Source organism: Lactuca sativa, chromosome 2 (assembly GCF_002870075.4).
Source record: "Lactuca sativa cultivar Salinas chromosome 2, Lsat_Salinas_v11, whole genome shotgun sequence".
Classification (NCBI taxonomy): Eukaryota; Viridiplantae; Streptophyta; class Magnoliopsida; order Asterales; family Asteraceae; genus Lactuca; species Lactuca sativa.
This window is the reverse complement of record NC_056624.2, coordinates 17,676,697-17,703,852: the sequence shown is the minus strand read 5'-3', so window position 1 is coordinate 17,703,852 and position 27,156 is coordinate 17,676,697. Positions and strand designations below refer to the sequence as shown.

Genomic DNA, 27,156 nt, shown 5'->3' with positions numbered 1-27,156 from the left:
AAGGAGTATTGAATTTAAAAAAATGAAGAATAGCCATACATATGTCAATGCTAGTGGGAGTACCATTGTCACCCTTGTAAGATATACGAAATTCATAGGAAACGATGTTACAACTTAGCAAGTTTAATAGCTTGGCTTAGCTTGAGAATTGATTTGCCTTGAATAACATGGGAGAAATAGTACACAAGGATCTATCTGAGTAATTCATTGAATTAAGCCAAAAGCATGGAATCTCGAGGAAACCCGAGATTTAGAACTTCAAGAAAGTTCATACTTATGATGTATGGTATGACGTTTCAACAATGTTAATGTCCTATTTCTATGATTGAGCTAGAAGCAACGAGTCGTATCCTACATTCTTCTCCGTGAAAGACCGATCATGACTTGTACCAGATTTGATGATTTGTATGCCTTGAGCATGACACGTATGATCAGATTAAGTTGGCAATAATCAATGAAATAACATCAAGTACATTCCTTAGTGTCCTAAGAGGACAAATGAAATGTCTTAGTATGGAATTCATGAATGTAAAGGTTACACTAATAATAAGTTCCACACAAATAAAGACAAATACGTTGTAACGCCCGTAGATCCGGGTAGTCAATTTAAAGACGATAGGCGTCAAAAATGAATTTTTTATGAAAGATTATTTAGAAGGATTAATCTTAACCAAGTTGTAGTATATGTCACAAGGTTTCCGTGCATATAAAGAACGCCAAAATCCGAGTTATAACGAAGAAGTTATGACCTGTCGAAGTTTCGCGACAGAACCGACATGACCCAGAACGACGTAAATAGTGAATCTAAGGTAGATAAATATCTATCCTTAGTGATCTAAACGAGAGTCGAATATGTCTTCGCTATTAGCCCAACGATAAAAAGACAGACAAAAACGGAGTTCAGATGAAGGAGTTATGAATTCCGAACGGAGTTTTCTTGTCCCGGCCTACTAAAAATAATATATTAGTAATATACTTATAATATATTAAAAATAAAGTCAAAATTAGCCAATGGAGTCTAAACGAGAGTTGTAGATCATAATCTCACATTCGCGTCGATATAAAGAACGTCGAAAACAGAGTTCGTATGCGAAAGTTATGAATTTCTGAAGTTCGGGGCGCGAAACCCCAAAACTGTCAGAGACCACGACGTGGCAAGCAGGGCCACGACGTGGCAAGTCTCCTGACACCTCCGGGATTCCCCCAGATGCAACTTGTGATGACGCATGCAAAGACGACCAAGCCCACGACGTGGAAAAAGGGTGCCACGACGTGGCAAGGGCCAAATTTTCCCTATAAATAGATTTGAAGGGCCAGCCGACTATGGTTGCTCCATCCCTTCACTCCCACTCCCGATACACCCTCTAAGCCCTATTTTAACCCCCCGAAGCCCCGGTATCAACCCCGAGACCCGAAGCAAGTCCCGAAGCCCGAAGATCCCGAGAAGAAAAGAGTTTCCGAGCCGAAGCTCTGTCCGTGAGAAACCCGGTGTGTGAAGATATCCCGGTTTCACCGAAGAATACTACTGTTAGAGAGCTGTAGTGCTGTCCGAGCATCGTCTAACCAAGTGAGTGTGTGATTACTTTCTTCTACCGCATAGATATGAAGTATTTGCTATGAAGTGTGTGCTAGGTGTTTATACATTGTTTGTTTACTGGAGATAAATGTTGAAATAATGTGTTATACATGTTTTAAAAGATTTAAACTGTATATGTGTTTGCATCTACAAATATGTTAGGTAGAACATGGGTAGATGAAATAGTTGATGTGAGACGAAATAATAAGTATTTTTGAACTCAATGTGTTCATTAGGTATTTTTGAACTCTATGTGTTCACTTGGTGTTTGAACTCAATGTGTTCATTAGGTATTTTTGAACTCTATGTGTTCACTTGGTGTTTGAACTCAATGTGTTCATTAGGTATTTCCGAACTCTATGTGTTCACTTGGTATTTTTAGACTCAATGTGTTCATTAAGTATTTTTGAACTAGATGTGTTCACTTGGTGTTGTTGAACTGAGTGTGTTCACTAAGTGTTTTAGAACTAAGTATTCACCAGATGTTTTGAATTAATTGTTCACTAGGAGTGTTAGAACTAGGTGTTTGTTAAGTATGTTGAACTAAGTGTTTACCAGTCGTAATTCGTGGACCTTGGCAGTGGTGGACTTTGTGTCAATTCCTTAGGTCAATCCTTAGGAATAAATGGATAGATGATAGTTGATTCTTAGGGTAAATCCTTAAGAAATAAAGGAGATAATGGGAATGAGTATTTGGGTTGATTGTTTGATAATTGAATATAATAAATGTATTATTGTGGGATGAAAACCCTATATGCTCACCAGGCTCCCAAGCCTGACCCACTCAGTTTTCTTTGCATTACAGGTAATGGCACAAGAGTATAAATTGGTGGACTTAATGAGAGATTTTGGATTATAGATCAGTAGTTACAAATAACTGTTGTAAGGTCTATTTTATATTGTTTATACTTTTGGTCTGTATCGGAACATGACATCCCGAGGTTTTATTATTTAATAAAAATACATTCTCTTTGAGAAACGTTTTGATAAATTTTATCATATTTTGTTTTGGGAACAAATTCCGCAACTCTTTTAATCAAAAGGATTTACTCTGATTTTATAAAACAAAGCATAAACAAATCGGTCTTTTCTGGCCGTGAAATTGGGGATGTCACATATGTTCTTAGTCGAAATTCATGCTTTTACTAAATGGTGAAGTAGTAGCTTGGATGAGCACCAAGCAATACACTATAGTGGATTTATAATAAACTAATAGCATACTAAAACTAGTTTAGAATGCAATGGAAGCAATGTGAGTAAAAGAAATTCATTAGTGACATCATTGTTGAAGTTTAATCATTGATGGTCCTTATAAAGTTTCTTGTAAATATAAGGGTGAACTTACCTCAAGTATTGATCCTAATTCGCATAAGCTCACATGAAACATACTCTATAAGTACAATCACATTTAGTTGTTCGAGTGTGAATACATCATAGGCAATAGAATCACATTAGAAAATAATCTTGCCGATCCATTCACTAAGCCAATGTCACTGACCAAGTTTGTTAGTCAGACAAAGTCTTGAGACATTAGATCTGCAAAATAATTGGCCTGAACACACTTGCATTTGTTTGATTTAATTAAGAATACAATAGTTTGAATTGTAACTGTTTTGATGTTTAGTGTGTGTAGACTTAATAAATAGCATTTGTTGATATTATAGTGGTGTTATTCATTACTATTTTTCACTTTTACATGTTTTAAACCCATTTCCAGACTATTTAATTATGTTCATAACTCCACAAACGGTCATACTCTTAGGAGTATGTATTGGAATTTAAGACTTTCATGAGTGTTAGTCAAGTGGACCATACAAGATTCAACATCACATAAGAGATTGCGCTAATTGAAATGAGGATTTTAAGTATTGGAACAAACCACGCTTAGAGATTACTCATGGATCAAGTCGTGAGTAATTCTATGATTATAATATCTTTTATTCTTCAAACCGAGATGCATATGCGATTTTGTTTGTGTTGTGCATTGGAGTGCTCCAACGCTATCTGTAATTGGTAGTCATAAAGGTTATGGCCATGTATGATTAGACAAGTAGATAAAAACTATGTAGTGAAATTTTATTTGTTCCTTCTACCTAAATAGAAGAAGAGATATCTATGGGATCCCTCTCCCTCCCCCCTCCCCAATGATTAAATACTAACATTTAATGTGCTTGGCTAGGTCCTGACTAAATTGATTTGCTCGATTTAGAAGTCATATATGATCATCAAAAATCTTTACCAAGAAACAAAATTTTAAGCTTTCATATTGACCCGTTATACATGTCTTATGTTCATACGGATATCTTGAATAAAGGAATATCTTATAAGTTATATAAGAACTAAACTTAACTAAGATCAAGTGTTTGGCAGTTGCATTAGATGAGTCAATCTCTATTGGTACGTTATTTGAAAATTATTAAGACGTTAAAAAGTTAATAATTTGCTCATGTGGGAGGCTATTGGAAATGGTGTCCAACGTCATTAACTAGTTGGTAATATTTCTAAGTAATAATAGTGTCCGTTTGGGTTGGCCCCATGACATAATTAGCAATAAGAAATTAGAGAAAAATAAATTGTTGATTTATATATAATTTAAATTGGAAATTATTTTGGTAATTAACTAAATAGTTTTAATTTATAAAAAGGGTATAATATTAATTAAATCCTTGAGATTAACTGGAATATTTAGAACACTCCAGAAATTATGATACAGACGATTTTATCCTAAAGGATTCAGATAAGACACGTTTTTTTTAAAAGGATAATGATTATCATTAGGAATTTGACTGGCTTAAGGATTTACCTGGAGCCTATAAATAGGATGCTTGGGGATCAAATTCAAGGGATTCCTAAGACTTATTTTTTTCTCCCTACTCTCTTCTTTTTCTAGTGGATGAAATTGATAACCCCTCTCTTAGGGTTAATGTTTCGCATAAACCCTAATATAATGTTTATTCCTTGTTTCCTTCTTGAATTATTGGGTCTAACTACGTTAGATAGATTCTACTTTGGGTCCTTCATCCATTGGAAGAATGTCATTCACATAGTATAATGATCAAGAGGTAAGTGTCTTATCCTTCTTTTAGTTTGTTTTTAAAGTACATTGCTAAAACTAGTAAAACCTAAATCCCAGGGTGCATGTACACTTAAGTAAATTTAATTGTTTCTGATACCTAGTTAATGTGTATTTAATGATATTAAATCCCAACAGAAATAAGGGAATGTCATTAGATGACTATAAAGAACATTCTAAAAGTACTTGCAAAGAAATGAAGAAATGTTTGTAAGTTACTTAGTTTGGAAGAAGATCTTGTTGTAAATTAGTACACAAATGCTAGCTTCCAAATAGTTGGAGTTAATTGTAAGTCACAATCTAGATATGTATTCATTATGAATGAAGGAACAATTGTTTGTTGGAAAGTAGTTCCAAACAAAACATGGTTGCACAATCTTACAAAATAAGAATACATTGTTGCTCCGGAAGCTGTAATACAAAGTGGTTGGATGAAAAAATTCATTGAAAACCTAAGATTGATTCCTTCCATTCAACATCCCCTATAAATCTTTTAAGACAACAAGGTGCAGCTACATAAGCTAAGGACCCTAAGTCATATCAGAACACCAATCATTTTCTCTACATTAACAATATATTAGGAATAAAGTTAAAGAATGAGATGATTATATTCGCAAAATTTACACATATTGAAATTTATTTAGACCTATTCATGAAGCCTTTACATAAGCTAAGCATGAGGGTTGCGCTTGAACAACATGACTTTGTTATTCTAGTAATGAGATTTGATTTGGACTTATTATTTCAATATTGGAAAATGTAAATAACAACTATCGCATCGAATTTGACATAACGGATATGATCTTTTCATTAATACTTGTTGTGTTCTATATTATCATGTTAATCCCTGAATAATCTAGTTATTATAAAAGGTCCATAGTCAGTCATAGTTGTGGTAGTTTTGGGAAGAATTATGAAGTAAGACTAATATGATTTAGATAGCTTGATTTTCATATGATGAAAGTGGCAAAGTACTGCAACCAAGTTCAATGTACTTGGTAAAGAACAAGTATCATACATGACACATGTTCAAGATCAGATTATGGATTGCTATAATGAGTGATACTTGATAAATGTAATATATTTGTATCATTAGACATGAGATGCATATTTTGGACTTGAGTGTAGGGAATGTTCTGGTTTGATATGGTTAAATATTTTTTACTAGACATTTATAAAGGCCATTATTAAGTATAATATGAACTACATAATAGGAATATTTAGTGCATATAGAATTTATTCCTCTTATATGTTAAGAGTTAGACATCTAAGACACCTTACTAAAAGTTGAAAAATAGATCATATTGATTGCGATCCAAATCTCATGTTAGCATGATGTATGTGGCAAAGCGAAAATTGATAACTTACCTTATATTAGTTGAATTTGTAAGATTTTTAGGAATTTTATGTTGTTAAATAGCACCTATTTGTGTGTTGTTGGGGCAGTGAAATGTTGCTACACATTCACCACTATCCATATCAATATATAGTGAATATTTTGTAAGTAGGAGATTGAAATATCTATATTCTCAAGATTCATTTTGGAATGATATTACCAACAACATTTGATCATATAGGTCCACACAAATAACAAGTACACATAAAATGAATATTTATAAGAAGTTGATTCTTGATAAATATTAATAACACTTTCATTTTTAATTGGAAATTCATATTATATGAAACTAATAATTTTCAATGTTAGTATCAAAGTAATATCATGAGGTATGATTTAAAATGTTATGTACATCTTTCTGGACTTAAGATATTCTAGGTATTAAAACTATACATAACATATAAAAGAAAAAAAAGAGTGAAAGACATTTTTACCCCTTTCTTTTTTTCCTTGCAAAACTATGGACTAGCATGGGGGACAAGATTTTGTGCTTCTTGCTTATTTAATTAAACATGACATGCTTTAGAAATATGCCTTGTTATAATCATTAAATATGGTTCTTAAAGTGTTAAGACACAAAGGGTAATCACTAGCTAATAAAGTGCTTAAAGGCTTCCATGCAAGTAAAACCATGAACTCCTCTCTCTTACTCTCTTCTTTTTCTCTAAAATGTTAGAGCATAAAATAAAAAGCATGATGCTTTCACTCTCCTTTAAAACAAAATTAGTTTTAGGCTTTAAGACTTAAGAGCTTTATATTGCAAGTCATGGACTGGCATCCAAAGTCTTAATTACTTGTTGGTGGACTTCTCTAAAGGAACCCTCTTTTATCTTCTTATCGTATCCATCAACATCCAACCTTCGAAGAAGATTCAAAATCTTGAAAGGATGTTATTTCTTGATCCTCCTATGGTTGTGATTTAACATTTCATGTTCATACAAAATGATCGTTAATAGGTATAAAGTTGTTTTATGTTATTAAAGTTTTATAATGCTTCTGCTGTTAATTTCGTCGCTTTTGAAACTGAAATTTTGAATCAATCCTTACTCTATATATATATATATATATATATATATATATATATATATATATATATATATATATATATATATATATATATATAAGGAATATTTGATATGTTGAAGTTGCATTGGTTTTATGTACCCCTGGAATTTACCTTTGAGTTCATAAACCCTTTGATTAGATATGTTTCGAAAATTATCTTGATTTTATATCTTGAGTATGATTATATATTACTTGGGCTATGCTTTGAGACTGTTGAGATCTAAGTTACAAACTTAATTATGATTTGTAAAGGTTAGAAGCTTAATAAGCTTAGAATGTTTAAAGAGAAAAAAAATGTTGAAAATTCTAAAATAGGAAGAATGATGAGTTGGTTTGCTTCAATTATGGGTAGTTCATCGTTGCCATAATTGTGAGTATTTAGTTGTTCCCAATAATGGTTGTTCGTCGTTTACAAATGAGAGTAGTTAGTTATTTTTCTTTATTGCCCCATAATGAGGGTTGTGTTGTATTTAGTGTCTAAGGTCTTAACTAAATTGATATAATATATAAAATAAAAGTAAAGTCGTTTTTGGGTTTCCCTCATAACCGGGAAATAAATAGGAATGGTATTAGAAGAGAGCCATATGATTTATTAATATATTATTTGGAAATAGTAATAATTAATTAAGAATTAATCAGAATTAATTTAATTATTGATTTTGGATTAATTAGAATTAATTAAAGTTGTAAGGGTTAGAATGCAATTGTTTAATAGTTGAACAAAGAGGCATTTTAGAACCTCCCAAGGGGGGATAGTTTTAGGAGCCCTCTTTAGGGTTTCTAGAAGCCATCTAATAAGATAAGAAACCGAATTCGAAAAGGAATAAAATACTATTATTTTATTATTTAAATTTAGGGTTTCTAGGTAATCTGGCAGATACAAATAGGGGTATACCCTAGCCAAAACCGATCATACACCTCAACACATATAGAATTTGGATTTTCTATCTCTCCAGTCTCTCCTTTTTCGATCATTGGGTTTCCTTGGGTTTGGGTGTGACCCATTAGACTTTCCCAAGAGATTTCAAGAAGACTTGTTTAACTTGTTTCGATTTAAGCAAAGGTATGTTTTCTACCTTAGTGATTTTTGATTACCATGGTATTAGTTTTCTTTCATAAAGTATGCTGCTATAATAGTGAAAAGTCATAGAATGTTTTAGGAGGCATGCACCATAAGTGTTTATGTGAAATTCTGCATGTACATTGATTTTGTAACCTCAAAGTCACAATAGTGGTATCAGAGCCTAAGGCTTTCACTCATAAGTGCATAATGATGAAACTGGAAAATGAAAAAAAAATAGGTTTTTCGCAGGGAGCGACGACTCCTAGGGTAAATTTGATTTCCAAAAAAACTTGCATTTTTCAAGTTTGTAGGATAATTATTCATTTTTAAGATTTTTTAAATGGATGAAATATGATTATTAAATCTAGATAATTAAGATATCCTAATTTAAAAATATGGAAGTTTTATAAAGGTTTTTATCCAATTATAAGATAATTAGATAATGGAATTATCCTTAATAAGATTTAATATAAACTAATTAACAGTTTAATTATAATTAAAGGATGAATAGTAAATCTAAATGGTTTAAAAGATTAATTAATTAAAATTTTAAATAATTAAATTTAAATATTATATTTTTAAAATGTATTTAAATGCAGAGACATGTAGAGAGATTGGAAAAGCTCAAAGTGTATTTTGACAAAAAGCTTGGAATGACATGGTGCTCAAATCATTTCTAAGTAGTTATGATTAGTTTATTCTAACTTATAATTTGAACACTACTAAAACCATATTGATTAAGCTTCATAATCTCTAGCAAATTATTAAAGTAGCAATGAAGAAGTCTCATTCAAACAGTTTTGCAAGCGCCCCCAATCATGGCTATCCATCAAGGTAAAGGGAAGGAGAGGAATGCCTATTCTCAACCCAAGTGGAAAGAGATAACCCACATTAAAGAGATCAGTGGGTCAAAGGGAATGGTCAACTTTGATACTCCTCGAGTGGGTAAGGGATTGTTGGATTAAGTGTCTAATGTCTTAACTAAATTTGTATAATTTACAAAATAAAAGTAAAGTACTTTTTGGGGTTCATTTATAACCAGAAAATATATATGATTGATATTAGAAGAGAGGCATATTATTTATTAATATACAATATATTATATGTTTAATATATTAATTATATATAATAATAATTATTTTAAAGTTAATCAGAATGAATTAATTATTGATTTTGGATTAATTAGAATTAATTAAAGGTGTAAGGGTTAAAAGGCAACCGTTTACTAGTTGAACACGGAAGACATTCTGGAACCTCGGTGGGGGGCGGGGGGGGGGGGGGGGGGGGGATTTAGGATTCGACTTTATGGTTTCTGGATTAAAATATTATTATTTTATTATTCAAATTTAGGGTTTCTAGGTTATCTAGCAGGTATAAATAGGGGTGTATGCTAGCCAAAACCGATCCTACACCTCACACATATAGAATTCATTCAGATCTTGTATTCCCCCCCCCCCCCCCCCCCCCCCCCCCCTTCTTTTTCAATCCTAGGGTTTCCTAGGATTTAGGTGTGACACATTAGAGTCTACCACACTATTGGAGCTAGACTTTCAAATGAGATTTCAAGAAAACTTGTTTAGCTTAATTCGATTTAAGCAAATGTATGTTTTCTAGCTTGTGATTTTCGATTACCATAGTATTAGTTTTGTTTCATAAAGTATTTTGCTATAATAGTGAAAAGTCATAAAATTGTTTCTGGTTGCTTGTGCCCATAAGTGTTTATGTGAAATTTCGCATTTACATTGATTTTGTAAATTAAAAATTTCCATAGGTGGTTGGTCGTTGCCCAAGTAAAAGTAACTTAAGGCTGGTGATTTGATGAGTTTGAGATATAGAGAAAAATCTATTATATACTTATGATGTTAAATGTTAAATGTTTGGATGTGAGAATTGTTAGACTTATGATGATTTTCCGGGTTTGATCACTCAATTTTATATTATAGTTTTCTAAATATACATTGTTTGTTGATCTATATGTTATAGAGTGTCGATGCTTATAGTAACGTGCTTTGACATGTGCTATGTTTTCTTCCGATTACGGATTTTGTTGGTTTCTTAAGTTTTATGAGGTATGGATTAATACCTTTGCATATAAAACAGTGTTCATTTATATACGGTCTTTATAAATGTTTGACCAGAAATAGCTCAAAAAAAAAAAAAAAAAAAACCTCAAAATTAACATGAATTTAAACCTTGAAGGAAGCGTATACTTGATTATGGGGATATTTGTCTGCTTTGTCATGATGGATACTTGAAACTTGTATGTAAAATATCTTGATATCACATGTTAAACCATAATACTTTGTACCAAATTTTGTCTTGTTATAAATATCGTGACAACCCGGGTTCTCGATATTTGCTATAATATCAAAAGAAAAATATGAAGTTAACACGAATAACCTCACATTTTTTAGTTTGGTCATATATTTTTAACTTCTAAGACTACTTTTAAGTCCTTGAACCGAAGTTAGTATTTTTTAGCGAACCTATTTACTTTTATTCGTACAACCGGTTATTAATAAACTACAATCAGAAACCGATTTGTTGTGAAAAAAGTGAAATTGTTTCTTTATATTTTATATATTTTTAAAAATCCTACGATTTAAAGAGATTCCTTAATTACTAAAAAAATTAATAAAGATTGGAAATGAAAATTAGAAATTCCGAAATGAACATGAGTGACCTTAGAAAGGGGCACTTCTTGTTCTTTGAAGCTTGGGCTTTTTAGGAAACTGGGAAGAGGCTGAGCATAACTGGAAAAATAGAAATATAAAATATAAATTAATTAATAATCAATAATCAATAACAATCTCTGAAAAATATAATAAGAGAAATAACAAACACACTTGTCTCTACATTAAAAGAAACCTTTGTAACTGTCCATAAAAGGCAACTATAAGTATATATATAACCATTCGAATAACTTTTCAAACCTTATTTTAAAGTTTATTTTTTATCAAAAAAATATCTAAAAATATGTAAATTTATCATCTTTCAATCTCTTCCAATATTGATATTAAAAAAAATTATGAAACATATGCACCATATACACATTTTAATTGAGAAACTGTTTTTCTCTAAAAAAATTTTCAACGAAGCACATCCATAGCAACGTCTTAGATAATTAAAACGATTTTATTTAATATATATATATATATATATATATATATATATATATATATATATATATATATATATATATATATATATATATATATATATATATATATATATATATTGCATACATGCACAAACTCAAATGTGAATGATTTTTCGGTTATTGTTTTAGAGCTTATCTTACATCTTTACATATTGATATTTGAAAGAAAAAGATAAGTAAAATGTGCACCATATGCACATATACACATATGCAAATATGTAAATACACACATATGCATATGTGCACATTAATATACATATAAAAAACATCCCAATAAGTTAAAACCTTGCAATATAAAATGATTTGTTGAAAAAAAAATAAAAAAGAAAAACGTTTTATTATTGATGTGCATAAGGTGTAAATTTTACATTTTATGCAAAAAAAAAAAATGAATATCAGTATGGGTAAAGGTTAAAGAATTATGAATTTATAGATTTTTAATTATTTTTTGATAGAATATAAGCTCCAAAAAAAATGTTTTTCCAAATGATATACATATGATGCACATGTTTTATATATATATATATATATATATATATATATATATATATATATATATATATATATATATATATATATATATATATATATATATATATATATATATATATATATATATGATAAGCTCTAAAACAAGGTTTGAAAAACTGATCATAATGATACTAAAAATGTTAGTGATTCTAATTGTTCCACACCATATATATATATATATATATATATATATATATATATATATATATATATATATATATATATATATATATATATATATATATATATATCATTATCATTATTATTATCATTATCATTATCATTATATACTTATAAAGCTTGCATTTTTTCTTGAACCACATTCATTTGAAACTCCCATGACTTTTCAATTGCTTTCTAATAATTATTATAAGTTGGTTAATAAGGTTAAATAAATATCAAACCTAAAATGTAATCATATATAAACTAAATTTCAATATAAAAAAATATATTTTCTTCTACGTATAAAGTTTGTTTTTGACTTTTAACATAATATACTTAATTTATTAGGTCTAATATGTTGTATGTAAATCATTATCATTTTAAAGCTACAACTTTTGATCAATTTGTATAAAATACTTAAATTGTTAATTTAAATATAACCTTACATGATCAACTTAAACAACCAAAAGAATATTTTATAAATAATTAAAAGTGATAAATTGTAGTGTCTTTCTAATAATGATTATAAATTGGTTAATAAGAATAAATAAGTATCAAACCTAAAGTGTAATAAAAAAATAAACTAAATTTCAATATTAAAATAATATTTTCACTTCTACTTATAAAGTTATGTCTTTAACTTTTAACATATTATACTTAATTTATTAGATTTAATATGTTGTTGTATGTAAACCATTAGATTTAAAATACTTAAATTGTTAATTTAAATATAACCTTACATGATCAACTTAAACAACCAAAAGAATATTTTATAAATAATTAAAAGTGATAAATTGTAGTGTCTTTCTAATAATGATTATAAATTGGTTAATAAGAATAAATAAGTATCAAACCTAAAGTGTAATAAAAAAATAAACTAAATTTCAATATTAAAATAATATTTTCACTTCTACTTATAAAGTTATGTCTTTAACTTTTAACATATTATACTTAATTTATTAGATTTAATATGTTGTTGTATGTAAACCATTATCGATTTAAAGCTATAACTTTTGAACTGTATGGACAAAATACTTAAACTGTTAATTTAAATATAACATTACAGGGTCAACTTCAATATAAATTTCAGTTCCACTTAAGAAAACCCAAAGAATATTTTGTGAATAGTGAAAAGTGATAAATTGTAGTGCTAAATGCAAAAACTAAATTGTAATATCAATTCACTAAAATATTTCCTAAAGATATTTTTATAATCGTTAAAATTTTTGAAATAAAAAACTTAAAATAACTTACAATAACAATAGTTAAAAATAACTCTATATAAATGATTATATTGTTATCTTTAAAATTTTTTTTATGATGTTTTAAATAATTATACTGATAGAAATTAAAACATTAAGCAAACAAATTTTAAAAATGAATTAACAATAACAAAAATTTTAAATAATATTAAAACATATATTATATTTAATTTTATTCATGAGTAACCTGCAGGTAGAGGTCATTCATAAGATTGAGATTATGCAGTTTTAATAGATGTATATATTATCATATAATTCAAAATAATCAATATACTATATCAACTTAGTATATGAATTAATATATCAAATTTAACAACGACATTATTGTTATATTTAAAAAAACATATATTTGTAAAGATTTTAGCTATATAGATGCTTTTGCGCAACACGCGATCATTCGCCTAGTGTGTGTGTGTGTATGTATATATATATATATATATATATATATATATATATATATATATATATATATATATATATATATATATATATTTGGTTCATTTGAGACCATTCTAATTTTATGACATATGGGGACGCGATTACAGCCACTAATCTTGGAGATCAAAAAATTATTTTTAAAATGAAAATTTTTGAATCTTTTTAAGTAATATTTTCATCATTTAATTAATCCAAATAGAATAAAAAAAATAATCATTTTTTTAAATGTATGTGTAATATTTTAATAAAATATTACACCATAAATATTAAAACAAAATTGTAAGAATATTCAAATATTCTACCAGAATATTAGAGTATAAATATCCAAACAACTCTAGTACAATATTCTAATATACAAACAATTCTAGTAGAATATTAAAATATTTTTACATATCTTAGAAATCTAATATAATATTAGAATGTTCTAAAATTATAACAATTATATTTGAATATTTATATTACAATATTTTATTAGAATATTTCACGTATATTTAAAAAAATGGTATTTTTTTATTATTTATTATTTATTTACTTATTTTATTATTTTTTTGGATAAATTAAATGACAAAAGTATATTTTTAAAACAATGAATTTTTTCTTTTATTTTGCATTTAATATTTTTTTATTTCTTGATCTCTAAGATGAATGGTTAAGATCATACCCCTATATCTCACAAAATTAACATGGTTATATATATATATATATATATATATATATATATATATATATAGAGAGAGTATTTATTTACTTATTTTATTATTTTTTTGGATAAATTAAATGACAAAAGTATATTTTTAAAACAATGAATTTTTTCTTTTATTTTGCATTTAATATTTTTTTATTTCTTGATCTCTAAGATGAATGGTTAAGATCATACCCCTATATCTCACAAAATTAACATGGTTATATATATATATATATATATATATATATATATATATATATATATATAGAGAGAGAGAGAGAGAGAGAAAGAGAGAGGAAAGCAAATAAAAATTAGTGTTGTGATGATAGTATAAGAAGTTTTCATATAAATGCTTTTTTGATGAATAAATAAGTAGAAATTAAATATTTTTTATATTTTCTTCCTACTTATATTAATATTCATGTAAAATTGTTATAAATGTCACATTTTAATAAAATTAATAATATTGTAAGACACTTGTCATCATTTCATATTAGTAGAAGGATAAATAAGAAGAAAAAGCAAAAGGATATTTAATTTCTCATAAATAAAATGAATCGAAATAATACATAATAATATGATTTTACAAAAAAATAATCCAAAAACCTAACGAGTGGATAATATGTAGTAATGTAAAGTTTTAACAGCTTAATCATAATTGTATAAAAACATTTCAAATAACGACAATAAACTTTTATTAAAAATAGAACCATAGCTAGTAAGAAACTAGCAAAACAAACAAAATTATGGAATGATTGGATTATTCATCCAAGTAGTCCAACTAATCCTAGCCTTAGTATTATGAAAAGAAAACCATTTAAAAGAATGCTCAAGAATGCTATCAAAAATAAATTGCTTCATGTACTTGTTGGGACCAAAATTAAATGCATTCTTGTAAGTCCAAAGAACCCAAATCACCATCAAACATATCGACTCCGTAATCACTCTTTCCATTCTACCCACCATCCTAACATCCACTAATCAGAGCTGGAGAACCAAAGTCTTGACAATATATCTTAAGGAAATTAATAAAAACAAAAATTATAAAAAGAAGTTATCTAAGGGACGAAAATGTAACTTTAATGTGTGGAACAACTTTATTGCAAATCGTATATAGAATATAAATTAAAAATGTCAACACTCCATATATATCATGATATGATATAATTATCATATCAAGTGGGAAAAAAATATAAAAATAAAGTTCGGGTCAAAACAATTATGTATGGAGGAGGTGAACGAAAATATAACTTTAAAATGTATCTTAATGAAATTAATAAAAATGAAAACTATAAACATAAATTATGTAAGGGACTGAAAATGTAACTTTTAAAACATAAAAATGGACATATAAAATACTAATATTTTAACTTTAAATTATGAATGATGAAAACCGTTAGATCAAAATTATTTGAGGGGAAAAATATAAATATAAATATATGTTTTGATGAGAGACAAAATCTTTATTTCCAGTAAGATGTTTATTTTACTCTTATAGTATATCTTATAGTATATGATGTCAAAGTAGTAAGATGATATGAATTTAATCAATTTAATACCAAAATAATAAAGCAATTGAACAATAAAAAGCTCTTAGAAAAATTATATATATATATATATATATATATATATATATATATATATATATATATATATATATATATATATATATATATATAATGACGATTCACTTGAGATTAAAAAAATTAGAGATCTTGAGATTCAACCTCAACCACATATTTCTCATTTGCCGCTCCAGCGTATCGGCAGCAGTAGGGTATGCCTAGTTATAAATGATTATACATATATCTGTGTTCACAAATTGAGTAATCATATATCATTATGGCAGTTTGTAGCATAAGAGATGGTGATGGCAGAAGTGACGGTGGTATAAGTGATAGAGTTGATAGTAGTGGGGTCGGATGGTGTCGGATGTGGTAGTAGTGGTGGAGGCGGTGGCAGTTGTGGTGGTGGAGGAGGAGAAAGGAACGGACGGCACTATATAATCATTTATGATTATAACATGTCTGACGCACCGGTATGTCGGAGGGTTAGTGCGGTAGATATTAAATATGTGGTTGAAGTTGAATCTCAAAATCTTTGTTTTATTTTTAATCTCAAAGGAACCTACACACACACACACACATATATATATATATATATATTTATATATATATATATATATATATATATATATATATATATATATATATATATATATATATATATAATTGATGGGATGAAAACCCAATCCTATATCGATAAAAGAGAAACTAGATGCTAGCATATAAATCAATGAACAATCCTTTTTATCACCGATTAGTTTTAGAAAATGGAACGTTGTTGTTCTTTTATATTGAACATGGTTATAGTAGTAGCGATACTTACAAATGGTATCAGAGCTACGGTAGTAGCCCAAATGATGTGGTCGGTGCATGTGGCACAATCCTTAGTAATTCCCAGATCAACGAAGTTGATCCTAAAGCCTTTTTTTCGAAAGTCTTTTCAATGGCCCCAGGTAAGCATGTTCTTAGAGTATCAGTGGTATGAAAAGAGATTGAATCTGATGAACAGTTGTTGAAAGAGAGGTGAAGGGCGGAACTTGAGTTTGAGGGGAAGATTTTTGGGATGCGAACCTAATCCCACATCGGTAAAAAGATAAACTAGATGCTAAAACATAAGACAATGGGTAATCTCTTTTATCACCAATTGATTTTAGAAAAAAAAAAAAAAAAGCTCATTGTTCTTCTATGTTGAGCATGATTGGGATTGTAGCGATCCTTACAATAGTAAAATGGATAAATATTAATAAAGATAATTAGAAAAATCACTTTGGATATAAATAGTTCAAATCTAGTGACAGACTAAAAGGGTTAAACTAGAAACTTAAATTGTTAATATATTTGACATTAAGGGATGTTTTTGTCAAAATGGGAACGTTGAGGTGATAGAGTGAAAATATAAGGAAAAGCCCATTAATCACTAGATATTAGCTAAACCACATCTTTACCGAATGGATAAAAAACTTAACCACTCATCTTGCAACATAACCAGTTGTAAAGTAAAGAAAAGGGGAGGAATACCGAGAGAAGAATGAGGTTGAGAAATGAGGTACTTGTTGGAGATTCTGATGAAAAAGTGTCAAAAAATAGAAGAGAGATTGCGGGGGTGGTGTTGGGTTTAATCTTGACATAGATGTTATTTTTAGTTTAGTATTAGTTTTATTTAGTAATTGAATTAAAGATAGTACTTCATGGGTTGAATAGGTCATGTGGACCAGGTCTTTTGGGGCTTTTAGAATGATAGGTTTAGGGATGGAAAAGAGGAAAACGTGTGTTTGTTTTTGGTTAGTTTAATTAGGTTTTGTAGGCTATAAAAAGCCTTTAGTTTTCTGAATATTATAGCAACCGTTTTTGAGTCGATAAACAACTCTCTTTTTATTCTGTTGCTGAAATGAAGTGAATATAAAAGGGCCTGATTTCCAACATTTGGTATCAGAGCCTAGGGCTCGTTTAGAAGAATCGGGTTTGAGAGTCGGTGGCGAGAGAGGAGGAGAAGCCCTTGGTTGTAGGGCTAAGAACGAAAGAAGAAGACAGTGGGGTGATTTCATGTTAATCACATGAAGAATTGAGATTGGCTTCTACAACAGCGAAGACTGCTACAAAGAAAGAAAGAAGAAAAAAAAAAGAAGAAAGAAGAAAGAAAGAAAGATAAGAAAAAAGAAGAAAGGAGAAAGAAGAAAGGAGAAAGGAGAAAGACGAGGCCAGTTACTTGCTTACCTGAGAAAGATAAAAAAAAAGCAAGCAAAAAGATGAAGTAAGCAGAAGGGTTCTCAGCAAGAGAAGACCAAGAGAGCAAGAAAGAAAGCAAGCAAGAAAGCAAGAAGGAGCTGAAGTATGTTCTATGTTAGAAAGCAAGAAGCAAGTAAAGAAAGTAGTTTGTATCAAGTAGCAGACAAGAAAGAAAGCAAGAAAAGCAAGAAAAAAGTAGTTTATATCAGGTAGCAGACAAGAAAGAAAGCAAGAATGAAAGATAAGCAGCAAGGCAGATCATGTTTGTTAATCAGAAGAAAGATGTATCAAGTTTGTTGTTTGTTTGCAGGTAAGAAAGAAGAAGCAAGCAACAAGTGATTAACAAGCAGTACAAGGCTGGTTGCAAGCAAGAAAAGCAAGATAGCAAGCAAGAGGTTTGTAGCAAGTAGCAAACTTGAAGTATGTAGCATGTAGTAGCAAAATCACAGCGAGTAGCAGTCAAGAAGTCTAAGCAAGAGAAGCAAATATCAAGATTGTCAAGATTAAGGGGGGTGAATGTCAGGTTTAATCTTGACATATATGTTATTTTTAGTTTAGTATTAGTTTTATTTAGTAATTGAATTAAAGATAGTAGTTCATGGGTTGAATGGGTCATGTGGACCAAGTCTTTCGGGGCTTTTAAAATGATAGGTTTAGTGTTGGAAAAGAGGAAAACATGTGTTTGTTTTTGGTTAGTTCAATTAGGTTTTGTAGGCTATAAAAAGACTTTAGTTTTCTGAATATTATAGCAGCCGTTTTTGAGTCGATAAACAACTCTCCTTCATATTCTGTTGCTGCAGTGAAGTGAATATAAAGGGTTAGATTTCCAACAGGTGGATGTTGGTGATTCTAGAAGCCCTTCGTTGTTACATTTCTTTAGCTCATTCTTCTTCTATCTCAAAATCACAAAAAACCATCACCACTAGCAACTACCATTGTTGGCAGTGGTGTTCGCCGGAGGTCACTTCATCGACTCCACAGGCCACCATGGGGTGGTTGTGGGTCATGCTTTTCTAGCCCATTAATGTTCATTAGAAGTTTAGTCAAGCTATCTCATGTGGCCTTTGATTGTAATGTTTTTGGTGTGAGGGTTTTAACCACCTTATCACCGCTATGTCACCACTACTTCATGGTGGTTGAGCGGTGATTCATTTTTTCAGCTCAAAACAAGGGATTATTAAGTGTGTAATTAGTTTGAATTGAAAGCCAAACTCAAGATTCCTTCTAGTGATCATCTTATGTGAAGAAGCATGGTTATTATGTTGATTTCAAGCATAAATCTTAATCTATTAAGATGCTTCTCTTATTCATCTGAAACTATATGTTTTAGGCTTGTTCATTGAAATCAATAGTCATGAGCTTATTATTCATTAAGGGATTAATGGGTGGGGTGAAAAGTATATTTAAATATGTCAATGTGTAAATACATGAAATCTGTCACCTATATTTCAAAAATCATATAAAATCAATAGAGTACCCAATTTTTATAAAAATTATATCCCTTCAAATATGTGGATGTCTAGTTTCTTCCATCCAAAGGGTTTGATTTGTTTTCAATTACAAATATGATAAAATTTTCATTCAATACACAAAGGGTTTGATTTGTTTTCAATTACAAATATGATAAAATTTTCATTCAATACAGACTAGTTCAGAAAAATCACTAATCGCATAGCTAACTTATACATTCATATTAAATCTAGAGAACTCCATCTTACATGAGGTTTTGGTATTTCCTACAAAGGTCTTATCGTGGTTCTACTGCTAAGTTTAGTGGATATTGTATTCTTCACAGTCTGGCCCACACAGATGGCTAATTGTAATAGCCATATTGTATTATGCATAATTAATTACAGAAAATTCCAAATGAAATGCGTTCATGTTCTATGTTTAGAGAAGAGAGTCTAGTTTAACATATATTTTATCCAAGGAATGACAATCATTCCTCATAGGGTGATAGTGACCATATTTGCAGATTGGTTGAGAATGTGGCTGATTTTTGTAGTTAATTTGTAAAAATCATAGAAAAATATTGAACAATCATTAGAACGTGTATTTTATATCTCCGAAAAGTTAAGAGGGTATTATATAATAATAAATATATAATAGTAACTTAAAAAAAATAATTGGGATAAAATAGACATGAACACACATTTACCAAATATATAATTAAAACGAACAGTCTAAAAATATTAAATAAGGTTTGGGTTTACAAACCGAGAAATGACTAGTGACACCTTGTGTGGTTGATTCGAGTGTGACTACGTTCCATGCCACATCTAAATAGCGTTTTTAGTGTTTTTTCTCATTAAATGAGTTACACTAACTTATTTATTATATTGACTTTGGATGTGTGTTTTATAGCTATGAAAAAATATTTTATATTGAGATGACATAGTTGTAATTTGGTAAAGTTTTCAGAACACAATATCCAAATATAAATAAATAAAATATAATAATAAATATTTTAAAAGTTGGTAGCAACGTCATAACCATCACAAAAACACATGTCCCTAAAAGTAGACTGTGTTTCTATTTGGGAATTCTAAAAAATAAATAAAATATTGTTATTTATTATTTTTAATTAGAAAAATCGATTTCATAATTTTTACATGTAAAGGAACGAATAAATATTAAAAGTCACCTCTTTTTGGAGCCTTTTGAGTTTAGCGTTCTCTGTTTTTAGTCTTAAAACTTCATGTTCCAATTCATCAGCACGAGCCTGTAAATATTTAAAAATTTATTGAAAAGTTATAATTTACAAGGGTAATAAACTTTTTCTCTTGTATATATTTGGTCATTTTTTTTTTTTTTTTTTTTTTTTTTTTTTTTTTTTTTTTTTTTTAATATGGATATGACCATTAAATTTATTTATCATGTTCACAAAATACTATTAATATATATGACCGATTTATTGATTTATATGACAATAAACTCTATCTTGTATATATATACATTTAATCACTTTGAAAATTTGTAAAGCACACGTAGCAAGAGTCCGATAATGTTTCACTAAATTTTCAATAAGACAATGATGATCGCTTAAAAAATATGAGAGAGTCCTTAAAAGGAACAAAGACGAGAATAAGTGTCTAATGCTATTCGAAATCCATGACAATTTCTATGTGCTTCTTTTTTAATAATTATTTTTCACTAGCATATGACAAATAAAGATAGACTATGATGTGGGAAATACATAGTATGTCATTTATAAATTGTAATCATAAAAGAATACACTTGACACCAAAACGTAATATTAACATCTAAAACAAGCATGTTTCGACACAAAGTGATCTTGCACATACTAAACATCTCTTACCAAAAGAATTAACAAGTGATCTTACATAAGTTAATTACAATATGAAGTGATCTTATACAAGCAAATATAAATAAGATGCAAACTAAAATTTTGTTAATATAATTAACTAAACTATGGTAGTTAATTAGTTAATTATTAATTTCTTTTACGTAGAATATTACATGATCGTTAACTTTTTGTAAGGGTAATAATTATCTTGTGCAAACATATATATATATATATATATATATATATATATATATATATATATATATATATATATATATATATATATATATATATATATATATATATATATATAATGAATTGATTTAACATCAATTCAGTCACAGTATAGCTATAGATTTTACCATGAATAGTTATCAACTAAATGCTTAATGACCTATATAATGATAATATATCAATAATAAGAAATAAAAGAAAATAAATATTCAAAAATCGTAAGGGATAAAAACTGCAACAAATTAATACCACATTCATGGTTTCAGTGATAATTTATTAATAGGAAAGAAACCTACATATTACACCAAATCATAAGGATGTTTTAGGTAATTTACTCTTATTAGCTAAAATATATTTTATAGTTTGTGCTATAAAAATTAAAAACCTCATATAAAAGAGATAAATATAGAAAAAAAGATATTGAGATCTTGAATATAATTGTTTTTAAGTTTGAAAGACCATGATCGTAGGATAAAAACTATGATCATAGCATCGAACTGAAATCGTAAGTTCCTATAAAAAAAAATATTTATAAATTTAAAACATAAAAAATATATCATCTAAATGAAATATTTAAAATAAACTTCAAGGTGGATACTTTAACTATAATATGGTAAGACTAGGATTCAAGTATTGTCGTAATTTGTAAGTCACCATCTTAAAGGACTTAATTTTTTTCACAACCTAACGAGATACATGTAAGTTTCAGATCCTCTAACAATTTTTTTCTTCAACTTATCAGATCAGTTTTCTAAGGTTATATCAATCTCCCCATCATGGACCTTACATATAGCTTCTTCATTTTGTTACATCCTTTTTCCACTAACTATATAAAAAAATGTTATTAAATTTAACATTTTACGATCATTAACCATTTTTAAGAATTTTTTCTAATTTATTAATTTATATTTATTTTTGTGTAATATTTTATAAAGCCACTCATCTAGTTTGTTAGTTTTAAATATATGTAATATTTATAAAAATAAAAAGTATTTGACAATAGCATTAAATAAATTCAAATATTATAATACATACAATTAAATCAATACTACCAAACCAGAGTTCATATATCGTTTTTATCTTGTCACATAATATTACATATATTATTATAAATATAGAAAACAATAAAATATGATATGACTTAATAGTGTATATCAAAACAAAATATATATACCCGGTGGGCTAACTCATTTTGGTTAACATGGAGATTTCTAATCTAATAACTAATTAGGAGGTCATGAGTTCAATCTCAAATATAAGACATATTTAATTATTTGTCGATTCAAAAATAAATAAATAAATAAAATATATATAGTTAGTCAGAAACAATAAAGCTTTACAAGATAAATATAATAAGAAATGTAAAAGGGAACATTATTAAAGAATGAGGTTAATTATACAAAACATGAAGCAAAAAAATAGAGTAAAAATGGTTATTAATCTAACCAAATTAACTGAGTCTTTTAAAAAATATATTTGGATTGATTAATAATATTTTATATTTAAATAAAAAATAAAAAATAAAAAATAAAATAAAATAAAATAAAATAAAATAAACTATTACCGAAGATGTTTTAGAAAAAAACATCATATCTTACACTTGCGTACACATAAGACCAAGTCCTTCTTAATAAATGAAAGTTTTTTTTTTGACACATGTCAATCTCTCATGAGTTTTGACACTTGTCATTTTGTGGTATTTTTGAAATAAATATTATCCACTTCTCAATTTTTGGTTTTTTTCATTTTTTAAAATTAAAGTCATATACTCATATATGTAAATTATTTAATATCATATATATGATCTTAAATTGCAATAAATACATTTCTTCATTTTTTATTTTAAAGTTATACATTAAAAAATATTTTCTGTTTACACTTTAATTTAATTTTTAATTTTTTTGAAATCAACCCGTGTAATACACGGGTCTCACATCTAGTTAACGAATATGGGTAGCATTAGAGTGGTATATGCTCTTACGAAATTAATACGGACTACAGTCCCCGTGTCTTGCCATCTTAAATTTGGTCTTGCTTCAAAAATAATCTTATTAGGACCGGGATTGTATTTTGCATAAAATTTATACCAAGTGATCAATCTTCGATCTCATGCTTTTGATTTCAAATAATCTACGATGAAATAACATATATATCTTCTATATACATTTAATCACTTAGAAAATTTGTAAGTGATTTATACTTTAATTAATACCTTATATGAGAAAATGACTTAGGAGGGTAACTACCTCTTCTCCGTGTTCACATATTGGCAACTTCTTATTTTTTGTACATAAGAAAGCAACTAACTTGTTTTAACTGTGTAACATCCCAAAAATTATGACCAAAAATTTCGTTTTTAATTTAATACTAAAACCATAATTGTCAAACCATTTATTTAATACTTCGGCATCGGGCCCCGCCCGGCATCAGGCCCCGCCTGGCATCGAGTCCCGCTCGGTATACAAATATGTCTCTCTTAGGCCACACATAAAGAAACATACTCTACTGTATCCCTATCATAAGAAACACACTCTGTTAATAATGAGATACGGAACTTCGTCCGTACCTAGCTAGTTCCAGTCAGGGCTTCAGCAGTGCAAGGTGGGTCTCTTCACTGTGTGAATGTGTCTAAGGCCACAATGCCAGCCCATGTAGTCTATGAGTAGGAAGACCCGGGGGTTAGCCCTAGGCATTGTATGCTTGTATGTTATTCCAGATCAAGGTCCGATGTCGGGCGGGTGCCCAAGGAATGTTTGCATGTTAGATTATATTTGTTGTCTGTGTGATACTTGTATGTGCCTGGTAGGGAGGTGAGTGTGGGCGAGGTCCCGTATCTCATCACTAGCTGAGTACGGACGATGTTCCGTATCACATTATTAGCAGAGTATGTTTCTTAGGACAGAGATACAGTAGAGTATGTTTATTTATGTGTTAGCATGTTATATGATTGTATGTGTTTAGCGGGCGGGACCCGGAGACAGCGGGGCCTAAGAGAGAGAAATCTGTATACCGAGCGGGACTCGATGCCAGACGGGACCTTATGTTGGGCGGGGCCGATGCCGGAGTATTAAATTAATGGTTTGACAATTATGGTTTTAGGATTAAATTAAAAACGAAATTTTTGGTCATAATTTTTGGGATGTTACACAGTTAAAACAAGTTAGTTGCTTTCTTATGTACAAAAAATAAGAAGTTGTCAATATGTGAACACGGATAAGAGGTGGTTACCCTCCAAAGTCATTTTTCCATCTTATATTTGTATAAATAAAAGTACATAGATTATTTCGTCGACTAATGCATTTGAAATCAAAAGTATGAGAAGATTGATCAATACTCCATCTTAATTAAAGTATAAATCCAAATCATCAATCCATTCGTCCAAATCAAGATAATAAATTAAATGATTTTGAATATTTATCTTTTCATTTATATATATTCTAAAATAGCAAGTGGGTCAAAGATAAGTTATCCTTGACTACCGAATACACAAATAAATTGTTTTTAATATATAAATATTTAAAATGATCAAAATCAAGGATTCGTTTTCTTTAAAATTGGCACAAACAGTCTTCAAACATGCACAATGAAAATCCTAAAATTTGTATTTTATATTTTTAATTTAATTATAAGAGTTTTTAATATTTTACTAATGTCTTAAATGCTCTTTGGCAAAGAATAGCATAAAACAACGTTTGAAATAACTAATAAAAAGTCTTACTAAGAAATGTTTGTAACTAAAAAAATAAAAGAATTAAACATCCATCTTTAATTTGTAAGCAACTTCATAGCATTAAAGTATTACTTCATGCTTTGGCAGGGGTATTTGATTGTGATTCAAAGTATATTTTATTTATAAAATAAACATATGTCATTTTAAACAGTTTTAACTAATTGATGGTCAGATATGTCTTAAAGTATATATGAAATTAACTGTTGTATTTTTAGATGAATACAATATATATATATATATATATATATATATATATATATATATATATATATATATATATATATATATATATATATATATATATATAGAGAGAGAGAGAGAGAGAGAGAGAGAGAGAGAGAGAGAGAGAGAGACCTGCTTTCTAGCTCTAGAGCGACCAGCTGATTCACGATTCTTCATCAGACGCTTGAACTTGTCACTGTACTCAGGGGGGGATCTTTGATTTGCTACATGTGAAGTGGCTCCTGTTGATGGATTATTATGTATTTGTTCTTGATCATGTGCTGAGTTACCAGAAGTACTCAGGCTTAACATGGTGGTGGGTGGCGGTGGCGGTGGTGGTTCTGGAGGAGAAGGGTGGTGGAGGGTGGCTCCACTACGACCTCCACCAGCCGTGGCTGCAGCTGGAGTAAAGAAATCTTGGAGGTGATGAGTGGTGGTAGGGTGGTGAAGAGATGGAAGGCTGCTGATGTCTTTCCATACATCATCCATGGGTTTCATTCTTTAGAATCTCAGATGTGTGTTTTTTGTGTTTGTACTTGAAGATATAGTAATGAATGGGAAGGGTGGGGTGGGGTGGGGTTCATACTTCTTTCTCTGTATAGTCAGTCATTAATTTATTATTATAGTAGAACATTTGTTTGTTAAATTACTTAAATATATGTATCTTACTTATATTATTATTATATTATAAGATAATAATTAGTGGTGCACAAAAAAAGGTTCGGGATCCAAAGTGGTTTCAAATCCGAATCTGTTTGAGATAAACAGGTACGGTTTTAATAGAACTGACCGTTTTTATATTTTTTTTAGATTTTGCCCGTTGGATCCGGTTTGAGTCGAATTGATTTGAGAAACCGGTTAAAAAAAGCAGCCGTTTTGTTTTGTTTTGTTTTTTTTTTCTTTTGCATAAAATGTCATTTTTTCCATGTTTGTTAGTATATATAGGTAGTGGAATTATTAGTTTAATTACACCACTCAAAAGCAATATCAAATTTCTCAAAACTCAAAAAACACCATCAAGTCTTATACAAGTATGTCATTTGCAAGTGGCTAATCATAATTTTCCATTGGCGTTGGGGATTCAATTTCATCAACCAACATAATAGTTGATGCAGTTAGAATACAAAAATAAATAAATAAATAAATAAAAAGAAGAAGAAAAACCCGACAATTTGGCTTGTGAAATATCACACCGTCCAAATAAAGTATGATGCAAAAAAAAATGTTTATTTTTAAAAGAAAGAAAGACAACTTTTAAAAGAAAACATAACAATTCTTATATAGATATTAAAGGATAACCATTTTTAGGAATAGTAAATTTGAGTTCTTTTTTACGGGAATGACCATTTGTCATTCATCCATTCTTTTTGAAGCCCCATTATGAATGTGAGATTAAACTCTATAGTTGACCTAGTGATTCCATATCGATTTCACTTATAGATGAGCTCATTCAGACGATCA

General features: G+C 28.8%; 1 protein-coding gene across 8 annotated transcripts in view; it reads right to left on the bottom strand.

Moving 5' to 3' along the window:
* The window catches only part of LOC111885449 (bZIP transcription factor 27), a 39,380-nt gene extending 13,102 nt beyond the window's left edge, over positions 1-26,278 (bottom strand). For 2 of the 8 annotated variants that reach the window (XM_023881702.3, XM_052768270.1), the window contains exons 1-3: positions 25,828-26,276; positions 20,847-20,924; positions 10,857-10,926 (exon numbers count right to left, since the gene is read on the bottom strand). In XM_023881702.3, the coding sequence (XP_023737470.1) occupies positions 10,858-10,926; positions 20,847-20,924; positions 25,828-26,193 (513 nt within the window). In that variant the 5' untranslated portion in view covers positions 26,194-26,276 and the 3' untranslated portion in view covers position 10,857. Of the gene's footprint in view, positions 1-3,561; positions 3,581-9,629; positions 10,533-10,641; positions 10,927-20,846; positions 20,925-25,827 lie in introns of those variants that run through there. The other 6 variants (XM_042898995.2, XM_042898994.2, XM_042898993.2 and 3 more) reach the window with 6 other exon arrangements.
* Between the last annotated feature and the right edge of the window lie 878 nt (positions 26,279-27,156).